The sequence below is a fragment of the Numida meleagris genome, chromosome 18, assembly GCF_002078875.1.
Source record: "Numida meleagris isolate 19003 breed g44 Domestic line chromosome 18, NumMel1.0, whole genome shotgun sequence".
In the NCBI taxonomy this organism is placed as follows: Eukaryota; Metazoa; Chordata; class Aves; order Galliformes; family Numididae; genus Numida; species Numida meleagris.
The window spans coordinates 16,418-42,489 of record NC_034426.1 but is presented as its reverse complement, the minus strand read 5'-3'; the positions used below and the strand labels follow the sequence as shown (position 1 = coordinate 42,489).

Below are 26,072 nucleotides of genomic sequence, written 5' to 3'. Positions count from 1 at the left end.
CAACTTAAATCATTCTCAGCAGAATGGTAATAGAGGTTTCTCAAAGGGAGAGAGAAAAGAAGGAATTAAACTGAAGTCAGCACTTCAGCTTCCCGATGCCTGTGTTCTCCACCAGGGCCTGTGACAGTCACCAACTTACTGCAGGGAACTGCAGAAAGAGGCTATTGCTGGGCACTGAGCCCATGTAGGCTGTCCTGTCCCCTTCTCCAGGGCAGGCCTCTCATCAGACGGTCATCAGATGGTTGACTTCTGGTCAACCATCAAAGGGGACTAGATCACTAGAGACCTTGAGGGCTAATTCCTTGAGGCCTGGTTGGCGGCCTTGAGGTCCTACACCTAGTAACCAAGGCGCTAAAGGAGACCTATGGAATGAGAAGCTTTTCAAGAGGCTGAGAGACCCTGAATACCAATGAGAGCACTAGACTGCTAGAGGCCTGCAGGACAAGAGGGAGGTCTCTAGTCCTCTAGCCATCTTGACCTTCCTCTGGACCTCCTTGTTTCTAGGATGCTTAGGACGTAAGCCCTCCCACAGGCCTCTAAGTCTATACATGTCTGCACCTTCCTTGGTGCCTGAATGCCCCTTGGCCTCCCTCTGGCTCTCTTGGCCTCTCAGTTTGAAGGCGTCTAGTCCAGCTTCTAGGTCTTCAGGCTCCTTGGTGTGTAGGTATCCAGGCCTCCCTCATGGCCGCTAGATCTATTTGCCTCTGGGCCTCGCTTTGGGTCAAAAGGTCCTTGGGCCTTGAGGCCTACTGCCTTGCCTATTTACCTTCCTGCGGGCCTCCTGGCCTCCATCCAAGGTTCTAGGGCACTCGACCCCCAGGTCCTCTTGGCCTCTGGCCTTCTAGGACTCCCTCTTTCTTGGCCTCTGGCTCAGTTTGGCCTCAAGACCACTAAGCCGCAAGGCCTCTTGGCCAGGATCTTGGCCTCCCTCCAGGCTGTTTTACCTTAAGGCCTCTATGCTTCCTGGGCAACCTCTGGGACTTTAGGCCTCTAGGACTGTACACCTCTAGGACAGCCTGCAGGCATCTGTGCCTCCAGGCATGTTCTCCATTGCACCTCTAAGCCTTCCTTTGTGCCTTAAATACTCATGGACTCATGGTCTCCTTTTTGGCCTCCCTCTGTGCATCAGGGCCCCAAAACCTCAGTGCTTCCAGTCCAGTCCATAGGTGTCTTGGCTATAGGCCTACCCTTAAGCCTCAAGGACTTTAGGCTCTAGACAGCCATTAAGGCCTCTAGACCTCCTTCTTGGCCTCTAAAATTTTAGGCCTCTATACCTCCCTCTGGGCCTTCTGTACTCTAGGTCTCCAGGCCTCTTGGCCAGCCTCTAACTCTTTAATCTATGCTTAAAGGCTTCCCTCTGGGTCTCTTGAACTATGGCAGTACAAGTTGAATCTTCCCACCAATGCCCCATTCCGTGTTGTTGCCATGTGACAGATGGCAGCAGAGGGGCAGTCTGACAGAATGGCATCTGCTGTGGAAGTGTGGATGGAGCAAAGGGGTGTACTTTAGTTCCTCTGTGAGGAAAAAATCGCACCCGCTGACATTCATCGATGCTTGCTGAATGTTGATGGAGACCAACCAATGGATGTGAGCACATTGAGAGGCAGGTGGTGCATTTCAGCAGTGGGACAGTGACATGACAGACAAGTCAAGCTCCAGAGAGCCATGGACAGCTGTCACACCACAAAATGAAGAGTGTCTAGATCAGCTCATCTATGCAAATTGGCTAATGGTGGTGACTATGTTGAAAAATAGTGTTTTTTAGCTGAGAATTTGCTCTATCAAATAGTGTTATTGTGCTCTTTCTATCTCGTGTCATTTCCATGGAAATACACAGGAGGCATTACTGTTGGAGAAACCTACATAAAATTGCATCATGTAGATGCCCCATAGACTCTGCCCTATATTTCCCAGTTTTCCCCATATCTCCCATTCTGTTCCATAGAACCATCTCTGCCCTGTAAGCTCTGCCCATAACTCCCACAGCTTTGCCCCATAAGCTGTGCCCCATAAGCTTCTGCTTTGCCTATAAGCTATAGGCTCTATGGGTCCCTGTGGGTCTCTGTGGGTCCCTATGGATCTCTATAGGACATGCCATGTCCACCACCTCCCACTGCAGACAGGGGAGCAGGAATGGGGCTATTTCTGGCCTCCTTATCACCCAGCCCTGCCTCTGCCTCTTTGTCCCCTCTTTGTCCTTGGCAGGTGACAAATTCCTGGGGTGGGGCCACAGGGGTGGTCTGTCAGAGGCAGGACCCACAGGACCCATAGAGAGCCACAGGAACCTCATAGAGGTTCATGGAGCCCCATAGAGCCCAATAGAACTGCATAAGAAGCACAGGGAGCGATAAAGACACATGGAGATGCATAGAGACCCATGGGGAGACAAAGGGAACAAATAGAGACCCATAGGGGAGCAATAATGACACATAGACACACAGGGACATGCAGGGTCCCATAGAGGTACATAGGGAAACATACTGCCCTGTAGCACCCCATAGTGCCCCACAGCCAATTGTGTTGTGGTTCACTCACCATGGAGCAAGATGCACAGCACTGTGGGATAGCCTGGGTGGCCATCTCACATTCCTGGCACCCCTCCATCTCCTGTGGCTCCCACACCAACCCCACTGCACTGCCCACACCAAGTCCTGCCCCACACCAAGTCCTGTCCCACACAAGCAGCTACTGCTGCTGCTTGACGATTTTTATTGGCTGAAAGCAAGGGAGTTTGGAGATCCAAAGGGAATTGGTCAGAGGTTGGGGCTGGAAGGCAGAGCATCTGGAACTTTCATTCCTCATTGAGTCCTTTCTATTGGGAGAGAATATGGAGGGAAGTGATAAGGGGCATGAGGGACAGATGTGGGGTGAAGTTGGGGCAGGGATGTGGGGCAGGAACCCACCCTGGTGCTGATGTCACGGCTCCGTGCACGCAGCTTGTTAACCTGGGACTCAGCCATGTCGGCACGTTCCTCCGCCTCATCCAGCTCGTGCTGTGCCTTGCGGAACTTGGCCAGGTTGGAGTTGGCCTGCTCCTCCTGTGGGGTGGGGCAGTGGCCATCTTGGCAGCTGTCTTGCCATCTATCCATCCACCGGTCCAACCATCCATCCAGCAGTCCATCCATCCACCCAGGCTTTTTCTATCAACCCAGCAATCCTTCATCTACTCTTTCCCACCCATCCATCTTCTTTCTCCCCTAGTCCTGTCATCCTTGCAGCCATGACAGCATCATTCTGTCCATCCATGCTTCCCTGTCCTCCATCCTCAACCCAGCCATCCATCCCTTCTCTTCCATTCATCCACCTTCACAACCGTCCATCCATTTCTCCAGTTTCCCCACCTGAGTCTCCATCCAGTATCTCCATCCATCAATCAATCAATTTCTCTGCTTCTACAATTTCTCCAATTTATCCATCTTCTCTAATTTCTCCATCCATTTCTCCACTCATTTCTCCATCCATCAGTCTCAAATTTCTCAGATTTCTACATTTTCTCCACCCAATTCTCCACCCACCCATCATTTTTTTTCTATTTTTTCCCCATTTCTCCAACCTTTTCTCCATCCAGTTCTACATTCATCAATCAATTTTTCTAATTTTTTCTATTTTCTCCATCTATTTCTCCATCTATTTCTCCATTTTCCCAATTTCTCCCTCCCCATTTTCCTCTTCCTGCCAAACTCACCGCCTCCTCTGCCTGCCTCTTATAGGCCTTCACCTTCAGCTGCAGCTTGTCCACCAGGTCCTGCAGCCTCACCATGTTCTTCCGGTCCTCCTCTGTCTAGGGGGAGGGGGAACACCAAGGTGGGAGACATGTGGGTCCAGGCCCTGCAGCCCCCTCATAGATCTCCATGCTCTAGGTAACCATGGTGGCAATTAAAAGTGGAGACTATTTAGAGGTGTTCTTGGGAGGGGTGCGTCCTCCCTACAAGCTTGTAGGTCATTGGACATAGAGGCAGCAGATGGCTGTGGTCATCAGTGTCCACTGGCCACCATGTTCTAGGTCACCCATGTCCCTGTGGGCAACAGGTCTGTGCTTTAGGTCATCCCTGTCCCTACAGCCAACAGGTCAACCATGTCCTAGGTCACTCATGTCCCCATTGCCACCAGGTAATGCTGTAGGGCACCCATTTCCTAGCCAACAGGTCAACCACATTCTAGGCCATGCAGCATGTATGTAAACATAGAGTGGGTGAAGTTCCAGGTCATCCGTTCCTCTATAGCCACCAGCTCTGCTGTGATGTCCCACCTGGTAGCTGAGCTCCTTGACACGCCGCTCTGACTTGCGGAGTCCCTTGATGCTCTCAGCATTACGCTTCTGCTCAGCCTCCAGCTCATTCTCCAGCTCCCGTGCTCGAACCTCCAGCTTCTGCAGCTGCTTCTTGCCTCCCTTGAGGGCCAGCTGCTCAGCCTCGTCCAGCCTCAGCTGGAGGTCCTTGATAGTCTGCTCCATGTTCTTCTTCATCCGCTCCAGGTGGGCACTTGTGTCCTGCTCCTTCTTCAGCTCCTCTGCCATCATGGCCGCCTGGGAGAGAGAGATGAGACACCAGGGAGGGCATGGAGAGATGGAGGAATGTGGGGAGTCCCATTGGTCCACTGATCCCATTGGTAGGAGAATGATTGAGGGTGTCCTTGGTCCCTCAACCAAGTCCACCATGACACTCACATCAGTGATGGCCTTCTTGGCTTTCTCTTCAGCATTCCGGCACTCCTGGATAGCTTCTTCCACCTCTGTCTGCAGCTGGGAGATGTCAGCCTCCATCTTCTTCTTCTGGTTGATGAGGCTGGTGTTCTGGAAGAGAGGAGCATGGAGGTCACCTGCTGTCCTCCAGTGGGACTTTCTAGGTCTTTCTGTCCTCCAGTGGAATGTTCTATGTCTTAATGCTCTATCTCTTGCTTCTCTCCAGTGGGATATTTTAGGAGATGCAAGGCTGAGTCTTCACCAAAGTGTCTTCACCTGGGAGTGGAGAAGCTGGACCCGCTCACTGGCCTCGATCAGTTCCTGCTCAGCCAATTTGCGAGCCCGCTCGGTCTGCTCCACCATAGCCTGCAGCTCCTCCAGCTCTGACTGGAGGAGGTTGTTTCTCCGCTCCACAATGGCGATGTTCTCTTTCAGGTCCTCATTAGCTCTCACAGCATCATCCAGCTGTAACTGGGTGTCCTGAAAGGCAACGTGGTGTGAGGAACATGAGTAGGGATGTGAGAATTGGGTGAGCATGCACCCAATGGCCATCTTGTGCCACCCAATGACCACCTAAGGATCACCCAGTGGCCACCCAATTGTCATGCAGTGATCACCCACTGGCCACACAATAGATGCCCAGTCGGTACACAGTGGCCACCAAACAAGCATACAATGGCCTCCCATGGCTACCCAAGGGTCACCAGGTAGCCACCCAATGGCCACTCAACAGCTACCCAATAGGCAATCAATGGCCATCCAACAGGCACTCAGCAGGCATCCAACAGCCACACTGGGCTTCCCAGTGACCACCCAACAGGCAAGCCAAATTCCACCCAATGGCCATCCATCAGCCAGCTAATGGTCACCCAATGGCAACCCCAAACCCATCATACTGCCACCCAATAGCAAACTTGGGCCACCTAATGTCCAAATGGCCATCTTAGTCCATTAATTCCTGATGGAACAGCAGTCCTGTGGGTACCTTAAGGTAGCCTTGCAATGCCTTGACTTGCTTCTGGGCCTCAGCTGCTGTACGGTTGGCATGGCTCAGCTGGATCTCCATCTCATTGAGGTCACCCTCCATCTTCTTCTTCAGCCTCAGGGACTCATTTCGGCTTCGTGTCTCAGCGTCCAGTGAGGTCTGCAGTGAGTCCACCACCCGCAGATGGTTGCGCTTGCCTTGCTCCATCTCCTCATCCTTCTCAGCAAGCTTGCGCTCATAGTCAGCCTTCACTTGATTAAACTCTAGCTGGGCCCTCAGGATCTTCCCCTCCTCATGCTCAAGAGATGCCTAGGGAGGACAGGAAAACACTGGTGGCCACAGAGGACACCTGGAGGACACATGGAGATATATGGGGACAGGTGGGAATAGAGCTAGGCTCACCTCAGCTTCCTCCAGTGCTGCTTGCAGCTCCAGCTTCTCAGTATCCAGCTGCTTCCGGACCTTCTCCAGCTCATGGATTGTTTTTTGGCTGGCTCCCAGCTGCTCTGTGAGGTCCAAGATCTCCTCTGCATGGACGAGAATCCATCAGATCATGTAGAAATAGATGGATGATATTGGAGTGGCCAGGTGGAGGCAGTGGTATCACCTTGGAGGTTCTTATTCTCCCTCTTGAAGGTCTCCAGGTGCTCCAGTGATTCCTCATAGGCATTCTTCAGCTTGAAGATCTCAGTGCTGAGGGACCTAGCCTCCTTCTGTGACGCCTCCAGCTCTGTTTGTGACTCCTCAAACTTCTGCTTCCATTCTGACAAGATCTATGGGGACACCACCAGGACCTTGCTTATAACCTCTTCCTCCACGGGGAACCTTCTCCTCCTCCTCCTCCTCCTAACCCTTACCATATTCTGGTGCCCTGACCTTGTCAAAGTTCCTCTGCTTCTTGTCCAGAGCAGCAGCCGCTGCGTTTGACCTCTCTACATCTGCCATCAAGTCCTCGATCTCATTCTGCAGACGGTGCTTGGTCTTCTCCAAGGAGGAGCACTTGGCATTGACTGCCTCCACAGCCTCCTCAGCTTCCTGAAGCCGTTGTGCCAACTTCTTCCTATCAGATGGATGGACAGAACTTACATGTGGCCTTTCTGGACTCCTTGAAGAGCCTCTATGTCCATGGAAGATGACTCACTTGGCCTCCTCCAGCTCCTCAGTGCGTTGGATGGCATCTGTCTCGTACTTGGTCCTCCACTGGGCCACCTCAGAGTTGGCCTTGGAGAGAGCACGCTGGAGCTCGGCCTTGGCCTCCATCTCCTCCTCATACTGCTCCCTCAGCAGGTCGCAGTCATGCTGGGCTGATTGGAGGGCATGGGCCAATGCGTTCTTGGCCTGGGGGAAGGAGAAGATGGAGCTGTGTTAACTGGGGACAGCTTGAGGTCCTCCAACTCAGTAACTGTGGGTGGTGCTCATCAGCTCAAAGCAACCAGATATTCCTTAGACCAACTGAACCCAAACAAACTCAACTCAACCCAACTCAACCCAAATGCAATCAACTCAACCCAACCCAACTCAACTCAACCCAACATAACTCAGCCTCCTTGACTCCAGTGAACTCGACTGAGCTGCTCCATCCCATCCCCACCTCACTCCTAACGTCACGGTATCTCAAACCCTAAACCTCCAGCCCTATCAACCTCTCCAATAAAGCCATACCTTGGCCTCCTCCTCCAGCTGCCTCTTGAGGTCCTCCAGCTGCTGAGTGTAGGTGAGTTTCCCTCGTGTCAGCTGGTTGATGAAAGCTTCCTTCTCCTCCAGCTGCCTTGAGAGCTCACCTAAGGGGTGCAAAGAGGGGTGATCATTGCTGAAGAGACCCCCAGAGCCACCCCACAGTCTCCAAGGCCAGCAGCTGGGTGAGAGGTGAGTGAGGTGCTCACTGTTCTCTGTCTGGAGCTTGGCTCGCTGGGTGCTGAGGTCAGTGACAGTGCGTTGATCCTCCTCCAACTTGCTGCGGTGCTCATTCATCTGGTCCTCCATGGTGCGACACATCTTCTCCAGGCTGGCCTAGAGGAAGGAAGGGAAGGGAGATGCAAGGGAACATGGAAAGAGTGGAGGAAGAGCTGTCCTATCTAGCCTCGTCTTGATCTTTGCAGTCAAGGCCCCAGTCTCCTACCTTGGCCTTGATAAGCTGCTCCATGTTGGAGCTGACATCATCCAGCTCCAGCTTGAGCTCACTCTTCTCCTTCTCCAGCTTCTGCTTGACACGCTGCAAGTTGTCGAGCTGCTCACTCAGCTCAGCCACGCTGTCAGCATGTTTCTTGCGCAGTGTGGCAGCTGTGGCCTCGTGCTGCAATGTGGCCTCCTCCAGGTCCCTCCGCAGCTTCTGGAATTCAGCTTCCCGCTTCTTATTGAGCTCGAGCTGCACTGAAGTGGCACCACCTGCCTCCTCCAGCCGCTCACTGGTCTCCTCCAGTTCCTGCAACAGCTCTGAGCGCAGTTTCTCCACCTTGGCCCGGCCTGTCCGCTCCGCCTCTAGTTCTTCCTCCAGCTCCTCAATTCGTGCCTGTAGTCCATGGATAGGAAGAACATCACAGGGCTTCCCTTGGCCCAACTCTTCCACTCAGCCTGTTGGAGACTCTTCAACCCAACTCAACCAGTTACATATTCGTCAAATCCAATCTGACGAAGAGCCTTGGACCCTACCCAACTCCATCCAACTGAACTCAACCCAACCCAGTGGAGATTCTTCAACCCAATCCACTCAACTGGAGACACTTCTACCCAAACCAATTCAACCCAACCCAAAAGAGCTCAACACAACGAACTGGAAACTCTTCAACTCCACCTCAGCCTGACCTGAAGCTCTTTCAGCTTCTTCTGGAGCTGGGCAACAATTGCTTGCTCATCCTCAATTCGAGCGTTGAGCGTGTTGAGTTCAAAGTCTTTCCTGGAAGAGAAGAAACACCAGTCATAGTCCCAGGTTCTCAGAGAAGAGCAGGATTATGGGTAAGAAACAAGGGGATGGAAGAGGTGGTGGGCAGTTCCCTACTTTTTCAGCCTCTCCTCCAGCTGCTGCTTGTCATTCTCCAGGTCCATGATGCTCTCCTGAGCTAGCTTCAAGTCACCTTCCAGCTTCCTCTTGGCTCGTTCCAGGTCCATTCGTATCTTTTTCTCCTGCTCCAGTGAGCTCTCCAGCTGCAAGCAATGCAGAGACCTCCATCAGCTGACAAAAAAAACCCCACCCTAGAAGGATGTTTTTCCACAGGAGAGACAGGACTCACATCGTCTGCTTGCTGTTCCAGCTTCACTTTGGCCTTTGCCAAAGTGTTGACCTTGTCTTCCTCAGCCTGCAGGTCATCCAGGGCTTGCTGGTGGGACTCCTGCAGGGTCTTCTTCTCTTTGGTGAGCTTGGTGATGTTCTCGTCCAGCCCAGCCATCTCCTCTGTGAGGTTTTTGACCTGCATGATGAGAAATATCAGGACTCCATCTTGATGCCAAAGGTAGGGCAGAGACAGGAAGAGGCTGTTCTTGCTCATGGTCAAGCTGAATCTAAGTCAGGCAACATAGGAGAACCCAGCCAACCACCCTTGGTTCTTCTCAACCCAAACCTACCAGCTTACATTCATCTCAATGCAACTAAACCATCTTTGGTTCAAATAAACCCAACCCAGCCACCCTTGGGTCTTCTCAATCCAATCGAACCACTCTTGGATTTTCTCAACCCAACTCAACAACCTTTAGGTCTTCTCAACACAACACAGCTACCCTTCGGTCTTCTCAACCCAATCAAGCCACCCTTAGGTCTTTTCAACCCAACTCAACAACCTTTAGGTCTTCTCAATCCAACACAACTCTCCATGTGTATTCTCAACCCAACCCAACTCAACTAATTTTGGGTCATCTCAATCCAACCTAACCGAAAGACCCTGGGACTTACTAACCCAACCTAACCATCCTTGGGTCTTTTCACCCCAACCACCTCACCTTGTTCTCTGTGGCATGTTTCTCCTTCTCCACTTTAGCCAAAGACAGCTCTAGGTCATCAATGTCCTTCTTGAGCTCTGAACATTCATCCTCCAGCTTCCTCTTCTTGGCTGCCAGCTCGGCATTCATCTCCTCTTCTTCCTCTAGCCTCTCTGTCATCTCCTTCACTTTGGCCTCCAGCTGGATCTTGTTCTTGATCAGCTGATCGCAGCGCTCCTCAGCATCAGCAAGATTGTCTTGCTCCTACGAAGGGGACAAATTGGTGGGACCAGTAAGGAAGGGAGGGGGGAGTCTGTGGGGTTGGGGCATCTCCATCACGAACAGCCTGCACTTGCAGCTGGAGGTCATTCTTCTCCTGCAGCATGGAGACCATCTTCTCCTCCAGATCCTTCCGACGTGCCTCTGACTTCTCCAAGGCTTCCTTCAGATGCCCAAATTCCTCCTTCATTGTCTGCAGCAGGGCACAGGAGACCAATAGCAATAGCAAATGGTTCCACCACTCACTAGCCCCAGCCAAACCATGTCCTTCGTGGCTGACACCATGATGGTTTTGTGATGTCCTCCCACCTGCATCTCCTTCTCAGTCTCGGCGCTCTTCAGCAAGGGCTTGATCTTAAAGTAGAGCTTCATCCAGGGCCAGTTCTTCACCCCCATGAAGGCTCGGATGTTCCACTGGATCACCAAGAGTGCATCCCTATGATGGGGACACCTCGCTGATGCTACCACCCAAGCCCTACGCAGTGGAGCTGGGTCGCATGGGAGCTCCATCCCTGGTAGGAGGAGCTATCCCCATCTCACCGGCGCTCCAGGATCTTCTTGAACTCAATGCGCATGAGCTGGCCCCTGGCTTGAGCTTGGATGCGGGTGATGATGAGGGAAAGGCGCTCATCCCGCATTTCCTCCAACAGCCCCAGCAGCCCAGCCTTGAAGAAGACCTTGGAGGAGGAAGGAAGTAGTTGAGAAGAGGATGGAGGAGGAGACAAGTGGGATGGGTGGGGTTGGGTTGGATGGAAAGGTTGGAGATTGAATTGGATGGGAGAGCTGTCTGTAAGAGCTGGTGGATGGGTTGGATGGAAAGAATGTCAGCTGAGTTGGATGGAAGTGTCAATGGTTGTGTTGGGTTAGATGGAAGAGTTGGAGATTGGATTAAATTGAAGGGCTGGACACTTAATTGAATGGAAGTGTTGGATGGGTTGGTGGGAAGGGCTGATGGAAGGGCTGGATGGATAGCAGTATTGGTGGCCAGATGGACAGACTGATGATTTGATGTATGGATGGACCTCACCTTGGTGTGTCCAAATTTGTACTGATTGTGGTCAATATCAAGGGACCCCAGGAGCTTCTCAGCGCCCTTGCGGCTGTCAATGAACTGCCCCTCTGGGATAGCTGTGGGGTTCAGGATGCGGTACCTAGTTAGGGCAGGAAGAGACAATCCAAAATGAGCTCAAAGCCCATCCCCACATCCCCAACTCCCCTGTCACGCTGTTCCCACCGTTGGCGAAAGTCCCCATAGAGGATGCGATTGGGGAAACCCTTGCGGCAGATGCGGATGCCCTCCAGCACCCCATTGCAGCGGAGCTGGTGCATCACCAGGGGGTTGTCCATCACACCTGTCAGGTAAGGGGTAAAAATAGGTGGGGTCAGCCTTTAGCCATGCCCACTGCCACAACCACTCTAGTCTTCACCCTCTCACCCGGCTCCTTCCTCTCATTAGGGATGAGGCAGCGGACAAAGTGGGGATGGGTTGTCTTGAGGTTGGCCATCAGCTTGTTGAGGTTCTCCTGGGTGAGGAGAGAAGAGGCTGAAACCAGAGGGGAGGAGCAAGGAGGCCATGGGTTGAGGTAGTCCTCCCTCTACCCCACAGCAGGTCCTCTCCATGGGGCGCTCACCCGGTGCAAGGCTGAGACGGTTTGGAAGGAGGAACCTTTCTTCTTGGCTCCTTTCCCCTTTCCACCATCCCCACCTGGGGAAAGGACAAGGGGTAAGTCAAGCAAGGAGAGAACTACTGGGGGTAGATCTTCCCCATCCATCATCCAAACATCTCCATCCATCCACATACCAGAATCTGCCCCAGCATAGCTGGAGAAGAGACTGGCCAATAGCTTGAGGGCTGACTTCTGGTAGAGCCCCACCACTGTCTCGTTGAGGGGATCCTTGTTCTTCTCCAACCAACCAATGATGTTGTAGTCCACTGTGCCGGCGTAGTGGATGAGTGAGAAGTGTGCTTCTGACTTCCCTTTGACATTCCGGGGTTTCCCAAAATTGGCTGATTTTCCCAAGTGGTTGTCAAAAAGTTTGGCCTTGAAGGTCATGTCTGAAGCTTTGGGGAACATGCATTCCTCCTCCAGGATGGACATGATCCCCATGGGCTGCCAAGGGGAAGACCTCATTGGCCATGGAGGACGCCAAGCACCACCCAAGTGACCACTTTTGGGGTCCCTGGCAAGCTCCAAGTGGAAGAGCACCCCAAAATGCCCCAGGGCAGGTGGTACCTTCTCAATGAGATCAATGCATGCCTGGAGATCCATGCCAAAGTCAATGAACTCCCACTCGATGCCCTCCTTCTTGTACTCTTCCTGCTCCAGCACGAACATGTGGTGGTTGAAGAACTGCTGCAGCTTCTCGTTGGTGAAGTTGATGCAGAGCTGCTCAAAGCTGTTGAACTGGGGAGAGAGAGGATGGTCAGTGTGGTCAGTTTAACACACAGTGGGTCAACATAAGGCTGAATGGGGTCAACAGAGTCAACTGAAGACACAGTGGGGTCATCAGAAATCCCAAGGGGGTCAATGAAATGCCCAATAGGATCGATGGAGTTAACTACAGACCCAATGTAGTTAACATAACACCCCACAGGATCAAAAGAATGAATTAGAAACCCAACAAGGTAATCAGGAAACCCAACAGGGTCAATGTAATGCCCAGTGGGGAGGTCAAGTCACCACTCAGTGGAGTAAATGCAAGACCCAGCAGTGCCACTTTCCCACCAAAGTTCAACGTGACTCTTAAAGACATCAATTCAATGCCCAGCTGCATCAACCCCACCCCCAAGAGCACCCATGGTGCTCTCCCAAGGCCTCACGTCGAAGATCTCAAAGCCAGCAATATCCAGGACACCAATGAAGTATTGACGAGGTTGTTTGGTCTCCAGCGAGTTGTTGATCCTGACCACCATCCAGTTGAACATCTTCTCGTAGACAGCTTTGGCCAGAGCCCCAATGGAGTAGTAGACCTGCTGGACGCTCTGTCCCTTGGTGACGTACTCATTGCCCACCTTCACCCGGGGGTGGCACAGCCCCTTGAGGAGGTCAGCCGAGTTTAGCCCCATCAGGTAAGCCGACTTGTCAGCATCTTCCCATCAAGAAGAGGAGGACACATGAGTCAGGCCCCACTTCCTCCATGCCTTGGAGGGAGCTGGGGGACCCCAAACTATGTCATCCCATGAACCTTCAGTGCCATCTGGCTCCGCCTGCTCCTCCCGTTGCTTCTGCTTGAACTTCATATTGCCGAAGTGCATGATGGCGCCCGTCAGCTTGTAGACACCAGCCTTCTCCTCAGCAGTGAAGCCCAGGACATCGAAAGCACTCTGTAGGGTGAATAGAGGGGGTCAGAGAGGGCCAGATGTCCCCCCAGCACTGTGCTGAGGGCACAGACTTTGTGTAGCCACCAGCTGTGTGTCCATCTATCCCACTCTTCCTATTTGTCAGACAGTCTCATCTATCCATGACCCGTTTAACCATCTAAAAACCTCATCCATCTATCTAAAGACTCATCCATCCACCATAGACTCATCCATCCATGCACTCATCCATCTAAAGATCCGAGCATCCATCTAAAGAATCATTCATCCATTTCAGGACCCAAAAACACATGGTTTCCTCCATCTGATGATCCAATCACTCATCCATGGATTCATCCACCCACTATCTCCTCCATCTGAGGACTCCTCCATCTGCTTACATCGGTTGCCAACAGCTCTTCCGAGTCATCGATGGAGGCCACAGTCACCTCTCCTTGGGAGACGTAACTGTAGTCATAGGGGTTGTTGGTGATGAGCAGCATCTCTGTTCCGTGGTGGGGCAGGAAAGAGGGAAAAGGACATAAAGTAACCCAAATGGTCCTCAATTGCCTCAAAAAATGAGTGGAGAAAGAGAAGATGAAAGAAGATGATCCAACTCACCCAGAAGCTCAGGCTTCTTGTTGGAGAGGATCTGGTAGAAGATATGGTAGTTCCGCTCAGCCTTCAGCTGGAAGATGACTCGGGACTTCTCCAGGAGGTCTGGGGAGGATGGAGAGAAGGTTTTGAGGTGGATGGGATGAGAAGATGGATAAGACGGATGAGGGGTTGGCATGATGGCTCAAAGATGCATCCCCAAAGCCACTCACAGGTCTCGATATCGGCTGATGCCAACTTCCCAGTAGCCCCAAAGTGAATCCGGATGAACTTTCCCTAATGAGGACAGCAGTGTGAGACTTCTCTGCCCTAGCCCTGCACCATAGATCCCATCCAACATCCCCACCACTCACAAATCGCGAAGAGTTGTCGTTGCGGACAGTCTTGGCATTGCCGAAGGCCTCCAAGGCAGGGTTGGCCTGAATGATTTGATCCTCCAGGGTCCCCTGGTGTTCAGTGGAGATCAGTGGAAGGGAACAAGCAGCGACACAAGTGTGGGGTGCTAAGAGGATATGGCCAGAGGACCCACCTTGCTGCTGTTTGCCACCTCCTTTTTGCGGTCACCAATGGCAGCAATGCTGGCAAAGTATTGGATGACCCTCTTGGTGTTGACAGTCTTCCCTGCTCCAGATTCTCCGCTGAAGCCATGGGACAGTGGTGAGATGTGTGGGGCCCTACAGGGCAGCACCGCCCTCCCAACCCTCCAGCACCATGGGGCTGGGACTTACGTGATGAGGATGGACTGGTTCTCACGATCTGCAAGGAGAAGACACAAGAGATGGTAGTCCCACTAACATGAAGACCAGGCTTTAGCTCTGGGTTCATTTCGGGGGGATGAAATTTGCCACTTTGAGGTCCCTACCCGTCAGCATATTCTGGTATGCATTATCCGAGATGGAGAAGATATGGGGTGGGACCTCGGTCCGCTTCTTGCCCCGGTAGGCAGCCACCACCTCAGCATTGTAGACCGGAAGCCACTTGTATGGGTTGACGGTGACACAAAAGAGCCCTGAGTAGGTCTGAAGAAGGGGACATGGGACAGGATCATGAAGTGTCATCCCACTAGGAGACGTTCTTGGTGACTCAGTGGGTCTGGAGATGGGACATCACAGTTCTAGGTGGCCCAAAGGGTCTGTAAATGGGTTGTCCCAGTTTTAGGTGGCCCAAGGGATCATGAGATCTTGCTTCTAGGTGTACCAAAGGGTCTCAAGATGGGACATCCCCCTTCTAGGATGCCCAAGTGATCTTGAGATGGGAAGTCCCATTTCTAGGTGGCCCAAAAGGTCTGAAAATCTCAGTTCAAGGTGTTCTAAGGGGAGAGAGGATGTGACATCCCAGTTCTGGGTGACAGAAGAGGCCTGTAAATTTGTTTGTAGGCGTCCCAAAGGGTCTAGCATGAGACATCCCAATTCTAGATGGCCCTATGGTTATTGACATCTTAGTTCTAAGTAATCCAAGGAGTCTGGAAATTGGATGTCCCAGTTCTAGATGACCCAGAGGGTCTTGAATTTTCCATTCTAGTTGCCACAAGGGGAATAAAGATGGGACATCCCAGTTCTAGGTAACCCAATGGGATCTGGAAATCACAGTTCTAGGTGTCCCAAGAAGTCTTGAAGTAGGACATCCTAATTCTATGTGGCCCAATGTGTCTTATGATCTTGGTTCTAGGTATCCCAAGTAGACTGCAAATCGGCTGTCCCAGTTCTAGGTAGCTCAATGGGATCTGGAAATCTCAGTTCTAGGTCACCTAATGAGACTGGTTCTAGGTGGCCCAAAGTGTTTGAGATAGGATGTGCATGTTCTAGGTGGCCCAATGGGACTGGAGATGGGACATCCCAGTTCTAGGTGACCCAAGAACTCTGGAGGAAAACAACCACATTCTAGGTGCCTCAAACCCTATGGGCACAAGGTGACCACCCAGATCTTCATGGAGAAGCCACAATGCTCCTGCATCCTTATAGGCTGTGGGGCCACCTTATAGATTTGGGGCTGCTCTATAGGCTATGGGGTCACCCCCTCGGCTGTGGGGCCACCCCAGGGGCTGCTGGGAAGGCTCACATAGATCATCCAGGAGGCGTAGCGCTCCTTGAGATTGTAGAGGACGGCGGGCTCATGGAGGAACGTCAGCATGGCCATGTCCTCAATGCGGTCAAATTTGGGGGGGTTCTGGGGGTGCACATCAGCCTCAGGCACCGTCAGGGTCTGCAGAGAGATCCCATGAATCCCCCAAATGTAATTTTTTCAACTCAAAATCCCAAGGTTAACTTTTCCACCCTAAATCCCACCGAATTCCCTCTTTTCAGCCCCAAATCCCCTCGATTTCAGCTTTGTCACACCAAGGTATCCCCCAAATCACATTTTTTAATTAACTCCATTACATCGTATTTGCCATTTTCACACCAAAGTGTCCCTTAAGTTACCTTTTTTCACTCCAAGACCCACCAAATCCAACATTTTTGCCCCAAATCCCAACATTAAATCTTTAAACCCCAAATCTCCCAAATCAATACTTTCCCCCAAATCCCCATTAACCCTTTCTTCTCCAAATCCCCCAAACTGAACTTTTACCTAAATCCCCATAGTAACTCTTTCTCATCCACCACCCCCTACTGACCCCATCCCACTGGCTCCCACTGACCCCAGTCCATTTACCCCCACTGACTACCATTGATCCCCACTGTTCCCACCCCACTGACTCCACCCCACTGAATCCCACCAACCCTCACCGACTCACCTCCAGTGGCCCCACCCCACTGACCCCCACTAACCACATTGACTCCACTCGTGCTGATCCCACTGACCCAGCTCCACTGATCCCCCCTGACCCCACCTCATGAACACCCCCACACAACCCCACCCCTCACCTCCCCCGTCTCCGTGGTGACGGTGACCCCATTTCCCGCCCGGGCGGTCACACGGGCACGGACGAACTCGAGCTGGGGGTGGGGCACGAAGCAGAGCCCTCGAGTGTCACCTGGTGGGGTCGGACGGGGCCCCTCGGGGGCACGCAGGAAGGGGGCAGCCACACCTAGCGCTGCTTCCATCTGTTGGTATGGTGACAGTGATATCATCACAGGGACAGCATCATGGTGACGTCATCATGGCAACACAGCAATCCATAGGGATGCACAGCTCCATAGAAATGCATGGGTCCCACAGAGATAAGGGGTGCCCCACAGACATGCCTGAGCCCCCCTCACACTGACTGTGTCCCATAGATATCCACGAGACCCACAGAAATGAACTGTGACCCATGGACATGCCTGAGCCCAATAGAAATGCAGGGACCCCATAGCAATCCACAGTGCCCCACAGAAATGTATGGGCCCCATAGACATCCACGAGACCCATAATGGGCAAGGCCTCATAGACACACATGGACCCCACTGAAAGAACAGTACCCCATAGCAACGTGCGAGCTACATAGCAATGCACAGTGCCCCACAGAAAAGTGATGTCCCCCCACCACTCCCCTTTGCACCATAGCATTCATCCCACCCCATAGAGCCTTGTTCCACCCCAAAGTGCCCCCCTGCCTCATAACATTCCCATGCCCCACAGCCGCCCGTGCCCCATAGTGTCTCCCAGCCCCCTGTCAGCCCTGTACCTTCAGTCTCTGGCTCTGGCACAGGAAACAGGAACAGATCTGTACTGCTGGGGAAGAAGGGCTGTTACCCACAGCTCCTCCCTGCCCCATAGATCACCACATCCCTCTGCCCCATAGATTTCCACATCCTCCCACATCTCCCTGCCCCATCAATCCCCATATCCCCCTGATCCATAGATTTCCACATCCTCCCATATCTCCCTGCCCCATAGATCCCCTTATCCCCTTGTCCCGTAGATTCCCACATCCTCCCATATTCCCCTACATGTAGGTCCCCACACACCCCATAGCCCATCACCCCATATCCCTCAAATCCACAGCCCACAGAGCTCTACATCCCTATGGGGCAACTCATAGTCCCCTTTGTGACCCACAGCTCCCCATATCCCCACATCCCACATACATCCCTGCTGCCCCATAGATCCCAATGTGCCCCCCATCTCCCCCCATTTCCCCACCTCTGCCTGCCCCACACCAGTCCTGCTGCTGCCCCACGGCTTTTATGAGCTTTCCCCTGCCCTGCCCCCTTCTGTCTCCCCTAAAAAATTCCAGGAAGAGGGGGAGGGGAGGAGGGTGTAGGAGGTGCAGGGAGGGGAGCCTGCCTCGTAGTGCTCCACAGAGCCCATAAGGAATCCAGGCACCATGCTCTGTCCCATAGAACACACTCTGCCCCATAGTTCCCAATCTATCCCATAGAATTCCCTCTGCCCTACAACTCTCCTTCTCTCACATAGAATCCCCTCTGTCCCATAGATCCCACTCTTCCTTACAGAACCCCCTTTTGCCCCACAGCTCCCATTATGCCCCGTAGATCCCATTCTGTCCCATAGATCCCATAGATCTGATCCCATGGATCTTTAGCAGACCCATAAGCACTGCCTCATAGTTCCCCCCGGGCCCCACAGCCATGCCCTATAAGCCCTGCCCCATAAGCTTCTGCTATACCTATAAGCTCTGCCCCATAGACCCCTATCTGCCCCATAGGCTCTGCCTCACTGCTCCCACTCTGTGCCCACAGTCCAGTCCCATGGGCCCTGCCCCATAGAACCTGCTGCAAGCTCTACAAGAAACACGGGGACCAAGCTCAGCCCCATAGGCTCTGTTTTCACTCTGGGTGTGTATGGAACTGTATGGGGCTCTATGGGGAGCAGTGGGTTTCCATGGGTCCCTATGGATCTCTATGGGACACGTCATGGCTGCCACCTCTTGCTGCCGACAGGGGGGCAGGGACAGTGCTATTTCTGGCCTCCTTATCACCCAGCCCCGCCTCCGCCTCTTTGTCCCCTCTTTGTCCTTGGCAGGTGACAAATTCCTGGGGATGGAGCCATGGGGATGGCCAATGGGGGGTGGGGACCCACAGAACCCATAGAGACTCAAAGAGACCCCATGGAGACACATGGAGAACTACAGTTACTCATAGAGGTTCATAATGAGCCACAGAGACCACATAGAGACCCACAGGGGACCAATAGGGACACAGATAAACCTATAGGGACGCATAGTGGCCTGTAGCGCCCCACAGCCATTTGGGTTGAGGTTCACATGAGGCAGCTCAGATGGCACTGTGAGATAGCCGGGGTAGTGATCTTGTGCTCCTGACCACTTAATCTCTTGCAGCTCCCACCACAGGCCCACTGCGCCATGGGGCAGCATCACACCAAACCCTACCCCAAACCACGCTCTTCCCCACACCACGCTCTGCCCCACACAAGCAGCTGCTGCTGCTCGAAGATATTTCTTGGTTGAAAGAAGGGGAGTTTGGTGGTCCAAAGAGTGCTGATCACAGGTTGGAGCTTGGGCTATGCGGGTACATTCCTCCGCCTCATCCAGCTCGTGCTGTGCCTTGCGGAACTTGGCCAGGTTGGAGTTGGCCTGCTCCTCCTGTGGGGTGGGGCAGTGGCCATCTTGGCAGCTGTCTTGCCATCTATCCATCCACCGGTCCAACCATCCATCCAGCAGTCCATCCATCCACCCAGGCTTTTTCTATCAACCCAGCAATCCTTCATCTACTCTTTCCCACCCATCCATCTTTTTTCTCCCCTAGTCCTGTCATCCTTGCAGCCATGACAGCATCATTCTGTCCATCCATGCTTCCCTGTCCTCCATCCTCAACCCAGCCATCCATCCCTTCTCTTCCATTCATCCACCTTCACAACCGTCCATCCATTTCTCCAGTTTCCCCACCTGAGTCTCCATCCAGTATCTCCATCCATCAATCAATCAATTTCTCTGCTTCTACAATTTCTCCAATTTATCCATCTTCTCTAATTTCTCCATCCATTTCTCCACTCATTTCTCCATCCATCAGTCTCAAATTTCTCAGATTTCTACATTTTCTCCACCCAATTCTCCACCCACCCATCATTTTTTTTCTATTTTTTCCCCATTTCTCCATCCTTTTCTCCATTTTCTCCTTTTTATTCCTTCCCATTTTCCCCTTCCAACCCCCTCTTCACTCCAAAGTTTGGCCTTGAAGGTCATGTCTGAAGCTTTGGGGAACATGCATTCCTCCTCCAGGATGGACATGATCCCCATGGGCTGCCAAGGGGAAGACTTCATTGGCCATGGAGGATGCCAAGCACCACCCAAGTGACCACTTTTGGGGTCCCTGGCAAGCTCCAAGTGGAAGAGCACCCCAAAATGCCCCAGGGCAGGTGGTACCTTCTCAATGAGATCAATGCATGCCTGGAGGTCCATGCCAAAGTCAATGAACTCCCACTCAGTGCCCTCCTTCTTGTACTCTTCCTGCTCCACACGAACATGTGGTGGTTGAAGAACTGCTGCAGCTTCTCGTTGGTGAAGTTGATGCAGAGCTGCTCAAAGCTGTTGAACTGGGGAGAGAAGGGCCAGCCAGTGAAATTGACATGACGCCCAGTGGGGTCACTGGGCTCAACTGGCATCCATTAGAATCGATAGGGTTGTCTGAACACCCGAGAGGGTCACCAGAACACTCAGCGGGTGTTCTCAGTGTGGTCTACACAACGCTCAATGGAATTAATAAAGTCAAAGTGAGACACAACCGACATAATATAATGCCCAATTGGGTTAACAGAGTCTACTGGAGATGCAGTGGGTTCAGTGTCATACCCAAAGGGAGCAGCGAGGTCAACCTGAGACCCAGTGGGGCCAACAGAGTGCTCAATGGGATCAACAATACGCTATGTTGTCAACGCTGAATACACTATGGTGTCAACATAACATCCAACAGGCTCAACCTGGCCAACTCAATAGCTAGTGTGGGGTCAACTCAGGGTCCCCCAGTGTCTCCCAGATTGCTCAGCCCCATAGCAGCCTCCCAAAGTCTCACACTGCAGACCTCAAAGCTGGCAACGTCCAGGACACCAATGAAGCACTGACAAGGATGTTAAGTCTCCAGCAAGTTGTTGATCCTGACCACCATCCAGATGAACATCTTCTTGTAGATGGCCTTGGCCAGGGCCCCAGTGGAGTAGATCACCTGGAGGAAGGGCCATGGCGACACAGGACTCATGGTGTCCTCAAAAAGAGGGTGGACAGAAGGACATCGACTTTACCTGCTGGATGCTCTGCCCCTTGGTGATGTACTCATTGCCAACCTTCACTCAGGGGTGGCACAGCCCCTTCAGGAGGTTGGCTGAGTTCAGTGCCTTTAGGTAGGCTGACTCATCCGCTTCTGGGGACACAGGGGAAAGGAGATGAGGAAGCCATGGGGCTCACCCTAACTCCTTCACCACCCAACTGACCTCACCTTCATTGCCATCTAGCTCCGTTTGTTCCTTCTATTGTTTCTGCTTGAGTTTCATGTTGCTGAAGTGCAGCATGGTGCCCATTAGCTTGCAGATGGAGTTCTCTGGGGTAAAGTCCAGCACATTGAAAGCACTCTATAGAGAGAAATGGGGAAAATTTGGGATGGGATCTTCTCCTGGTAGCTCCCCACACTCTCTGTGGTCCTTCAGCTCACATCTGTGGCCAATAGCTCTTTGCCATCATCAGTGGATGGCACCATGGTCCCTCCTTGAGAGATGAAGACGTAGTCATAGGTTTGTTGGTCACCAGCATTGTGTCTGCAAGGAGACAAGGGAGTTGAGACAGCCAGCATCATTTTGGGGACATTCATCCACCAGCAGGATGAGAGAGAATCTCACCCAGAAGCTCAGGCTTCCTGTTGGAGAGGATCTGATAGAAGATGTGGTAGATCCTTTCAGCCTTCAGCTGAAAGATGACCTAAGACTTCTCCAGGAGGTCTGGGGAGGATGGAGAGGTTTTGTGGTGCACGGGATGGAAAAATAGATGAGAAGATGGATGGATGGGTGACAAGAAGGATGACAAGACGGATGGGTGACAGGATGGGTGGGGGGTTGACATGATGGCATGGAAGTCACCAAGGATGCATCCCTAACCCCACTCACAGGTCTCAGTATCAGCTGACACCGAATTCCTGGTGGATCCAGATCAAATTCCCCTAAAACAGTCTCAACATCAGGTAGCAAGGGTGACGTCAGCCCCACCTATGTCCCTAACACTCATGAATCATGATGAGTTGTCATTGCAGATATCTTGGCGTCACCAAAGGCCTCCAAGGTGGAGTTGGCTTGGATGACTTGGTTCTCCAGGATCCCCTGGTTGGGGGTCAGTGGGAGTCAAGATGGTGAGTGGATGGACAGACTGATAGCCACGTGGTGGCCAGAACCTGAGATGTCCCGTTGGTGTCTTCACTCCGCCCATGTCCTTGTGTCCTTCTTTCCATGGTTGCCGATGGCAGCAATGATGACAAAGGATGGGCAGCCTGGTCTAGTGGTTGGCGACCCTGCACTCAGCAAGGGGGTTGAGACTAGATGATCTTTGAGGTCCTTTTCAAGCCAGGCCATTCTATGATTCTATGATTCTATGACCCTCTTGATGTTGATCATCTTCCCCACCCGGATAGGGATGGCATCACGGACTGGGGGTGGGGTTAAACCTACAAGCATGGGGTTGGACTCACACAGTGAGGATGGATGGGTTCTCTTGATCTGCTGGGACAAGAAGGACATCAGGCCCCGAAGCTCTGCCACCTGCCCCACAAACCAAGCCCCAAAGAAGGGATGGGGGCAAAGTAATGGGTCTGGGGATATCCTAAAAGGAAGTCCTTACCCATCAGTGTGTTCTGGTAGGTGTTATTCAAGATGGAGAAGACGTGAGGAGGAGCTTTGCTCCACTTCTTACCCCAGTAGGCAGCCACCACCTCAGCACTCTAGAGCAGAAGCCACTTGTATGCCTTGATGGTAATGCAAAAGGGCCCTGAGTAGGTCTGGAGAAGGGGATGTGGGTCAGGGACACCAGGTAGCATCCTTGGTTCTAGGTGGCCCAAAGGGTCTTGAGATGGGATGTGGCTGTTCTAGGTGTCCCAAGAACTCTGGAGGAAGCCCACAATGTTCTAGATGCCTCAAACCCTATGGGAGCAAGGTGACCACCCAGATCTTCATGGAGAATCCACCAAATTCCTTCTACCCTACAGGTTGTGGGGTCACCATATAGGTGTTCGGGCTGCCCTGTTGGCTGTGTCGCCACCCCAGAGGCTACTTGGAAGACTTGCGCCTCATCCAGGAGGCAAAGCACTCCTTGAGGTTGTAGAGGACGGCAGCCTCATGGAGGAACATCAGCATGGCCATGCCCTTGATGTAGTCAGATTTCAAGGGATTCTGCTGCATGATTTGATCCTCCTTGACTGTCACCATCTGCTCAGGGAGGAAGCCATCGGGTGTGTATAGGGCTGCTACAGGGCCAGGATGTCCTGTGGGATTTCAGAGAAGTTATTTGGGGTTCTAGGTGCCCCAGAGGTGATGGAAGATGTATTTGAGGTCTAGGTGTCCTATGGGATTTTGGAGAAGATGGTTTGGATTCTAGTTGTCCCTTGGGTGATGAAGAAGGTATTTTGGGTTCCAGGTGTCCCATGGGTGATGGAAGAGGTATTTGGGTTCTCAGTGATACTAGGTGTTGTAGGAGGTGTTTTGGGATCTAGATGTCCTATAGAGCCAGGGTGTCTTTTAGGATTTTGGGTTCTAGGTGTCCCATGAGATTTTGAAGAAGAAGGTTTGGGGGCTAGGTGTCCTATGGGTGATGGAGGAGGTGTTCGGCTACTTGGTGTCCTACAGGATTTTTTTTTGCACACCAGTGACGCCAGAAAGGCATCAGTCACATCAGTAAGTCACAAATAAGAAACCAGTCCAACTAACACCAGTAAGGCACCATTAGGACACCATTAAGACAATACTAAATCAATAAGGCACCGGTAACACTAACAGTACTAAGGCTCTAGCAGAATACCATTAAGAACAGTAGAACACCACTAAGATGAGTAGGACGCCACTATGACGCTACTGAGATCAGTAGGATGCCAGTAGGACCAATAAGACTCCACTAAGACACTATTAAACCTGTAAGGCACCAGTAGGACACTATTAAGACCAGCAGGACAACATTAAGGCACCAGAAGGACACCAGTAAAATACCAGTACCACTAACGCCAGTAAGACCAGCAACACTAACATCAGTAAGGCACAAGCAAGGCACATGTAAGGAACCAGTAAGGCACCAGGACGTTATTAAGACCAGTAAGACACCAGCTGGACACCAGCTGGACACCAGTGCTCCCAGACCCTCTCTCACCTTTTTGCCTGCACTCAGTGAATCCTGGTCCAGAAAAACAGCATGAACTCACCAGTGCATCCCAGTATATTCAACACCCTACCCAGTTCACCTTGGGACCCTCCCAATCCCTTCCCAGTTTCCACTTATCCCCCCATATCCGCTCCCAGTTCCCTCCCATTCCCCTCCTGGTTCCTCCATATCCCCCCATATCTCCTCCCAGTCCCCCCCATAGACCCTCCCAGTGCTCCCAGTTCCATCCCAGTCCCTCCCAGTTTCCCCATATCCCCTCCCAGTCCCGCCTAGTCCCTCCCATTCTCCCTATCGACCCTCCCAGTCCCTCCCAGTTTCCCCATATCCCCTCTCAGTTTCTTCCGTTCCTTTCCAGTTCCCCTATAGACAAACTCAGTCCCCTCCCAGTGCTCCCAGTTTCCCAAACCCACCTGCCCAGGATCTGTTGCTTCTGATGCTGGGGATTTATTTTATCCTCCCCCCCTTCCCAAAAAAGTAATCCATCATCAAGGGGGTGTGGCCAGACAGGACTCACCATCCACCTCCTTCCTCAGACCCCCCTGACCCATAGACATCCACAGGGAGAACCCCAGCCCTATAGGACCACATAGGGACCTCCCTGCCCCCTAGGGACCCTCTGCCCCATAGAAACTCTATAGAACCCCCATGGACCTTGTAGGAACCCCCCATCCCTATACAACCCCTTAATTTCCCCCAACCACATAGCTCCCCATAGGATCCTGTTGGATACTATAGGAACTCCCCAGCACCACCGTACCCCCACCCCCCACAAAGCCCCATAGGACCTCATAGAGTGCACACAGGCTCCTCAAGTCCCATAGCACCCCATAGGAATCATGGGATCCTATGGGACCCCATAGGACCCCCCGAGGTCCATAGGACCCTATAAGACTCTATAGGGTGCCATAGAACTCTGTGGGATCTATAGCCCCCCATAGGACCCCACAGGGACAAGGACAAAGCCCATACATCACATCTTCCCCTTCCCCCACCCCCAGGCAGGCAGGCTATTATGGGATGGATGAGGACAGACAAAAGGATCGCAGATGGACAAAGGACAGGTGGAGGTGGGGCAGGGCTGGGGCTCTGTCCTTGTCCCTGTCCCCCCACCCCCCGTGGCTATTTTTAGGATTCGTTTCCCCAAGCCGAGCAGCTGATGCCCTTATATGGCCATATGGGACACCCCTGGCGTGCCTGCACCTCTCTGCTTGTTTTCCCAAGTTTCTACATCTTCCCCCGCATTTCCCCTGCTTTTCCTTCATTACCCTCTAATTTACCACATTTTCCCTTATTTCCCGTTCTTCCCCAAGTTTCTTTCCACTTTCACTCTTCCCCTTCCCCCCCCCAATTTCCCTTTTCCCTTATTTCCCCTTAATTTCCCCTACTTTTTATTTTCAACCAATTTACCCACTTTTCCTTTATTTTCCCCACAGTTCTCCTAACATTCCCCTTATTTAACCCAATTTTCCCAATTCCACCTGGTTTTGCTCTTATTTTCTCTTATTTCCCCTATTTTCCCTCAAATTTCACCCATTTCCCCTCCAAATTTCCTTTTTTTCCCTTAATTTCCCATTCTCCCCCAAATACTCCCTAATTTACAAAGAAAAAAACCTATATTCTCCCAAATTTCCCCTAATTACCTTATTTCCCAAATTTTCCCAGATTTTACTCATTTTACCCCAAATTTCCTCTTCTTTTCTCCCATTTTTCCCAAATTTCTCACATTTCCCCATTATCTCTAACTACCACCTCATTTTATCCTAATTTCCCCTAATATGCCGTATATATCTCCCCTAATTTTCTGTATCTTTCCTGCAAATTTCTTCTACTTTTCCCTTATTACCCATGACTTCCACCTACATTTCCATATCTTCCCCCCAGATTTCCCCTGTCTTCCCTTAGCATTTCCCCTCAATCCCACAACTTTTCAGTCCTGGGTCTATCTTGAGGAGAAACACCTTAAATTGATTTTACCTATTTTGAACAAACTGGGACCCCAAACCTCCCCAAATGCCACAAACCAAACCCACCCTGAGAAGAAAATTGGGAGAAAAAAAAA

General features: G+C 52.1%; 1 protein-coding gene and 1 pseudogene across 1 annotated transcript; both read right to left on the bottom strand.

Annotated features, from left to right (window-relative positions):
• Positions 2,193 to 17,698, bottom strand: LOC110407856 (myosin-7-like). Its single transcript, XM_021416039.1, is given in 40 exon segments — positions 2,193 to 2,812; positions 2,904 to 3,038; positions 3,686 to 3,781; positions 4,250 to 4,525; positions 4,667 to 4,792; positions 4,958 to 5,161; positions 5,667 to 5,975; positions 6,069 to 6,193; positions 6,274 to 6,439; positions 6,543 to 6,726; positions 6,808 to 7,004; positions 7,329 to 7,447; positions 7,550 to 7,676; positions 7,786 to 8,175; positions 8,469 to 8,559; positions 8,662 to 8,807; positions 8,894 to 9,070; positions 9,597 to 9,839; positions 9,919 to 10,047; positions 10,164 to 10,290; positions 10,395 to 10,531; positions 10,882 to 11,005; positions 11,089 to 11,206; positions 11,290 to 11,377; positions 11,486 to 11,559; positions 11,656 to 11,965; positions 12,089 to 12,259; positions 12,676 to 12,944; positions 13,041 to 13,179; positions 13,554 to 13,657; positions 13,774 to 13,872; positions 13,980 to 14,043; positions 14,121 to 14,213; positions 14,297 to 14,405; positions 14,496 to 14,523; positions 14,630 to 14,786; positions 15,826 to 15,969; positions 16,632 to 16,811; positions 17,375 to 17,459; positions 17,461 to 17,698. Coding segments are annotated over 40 exon segments (6,090 nt in total). The 5' UTR covers positions 17,670 to 17,698; the 3' UTR covers positions 2,193 to 2,791.
• On the bottom strand, positions 18,785 to 22,866 carry LOC110407694 (annotated as a pseudogene).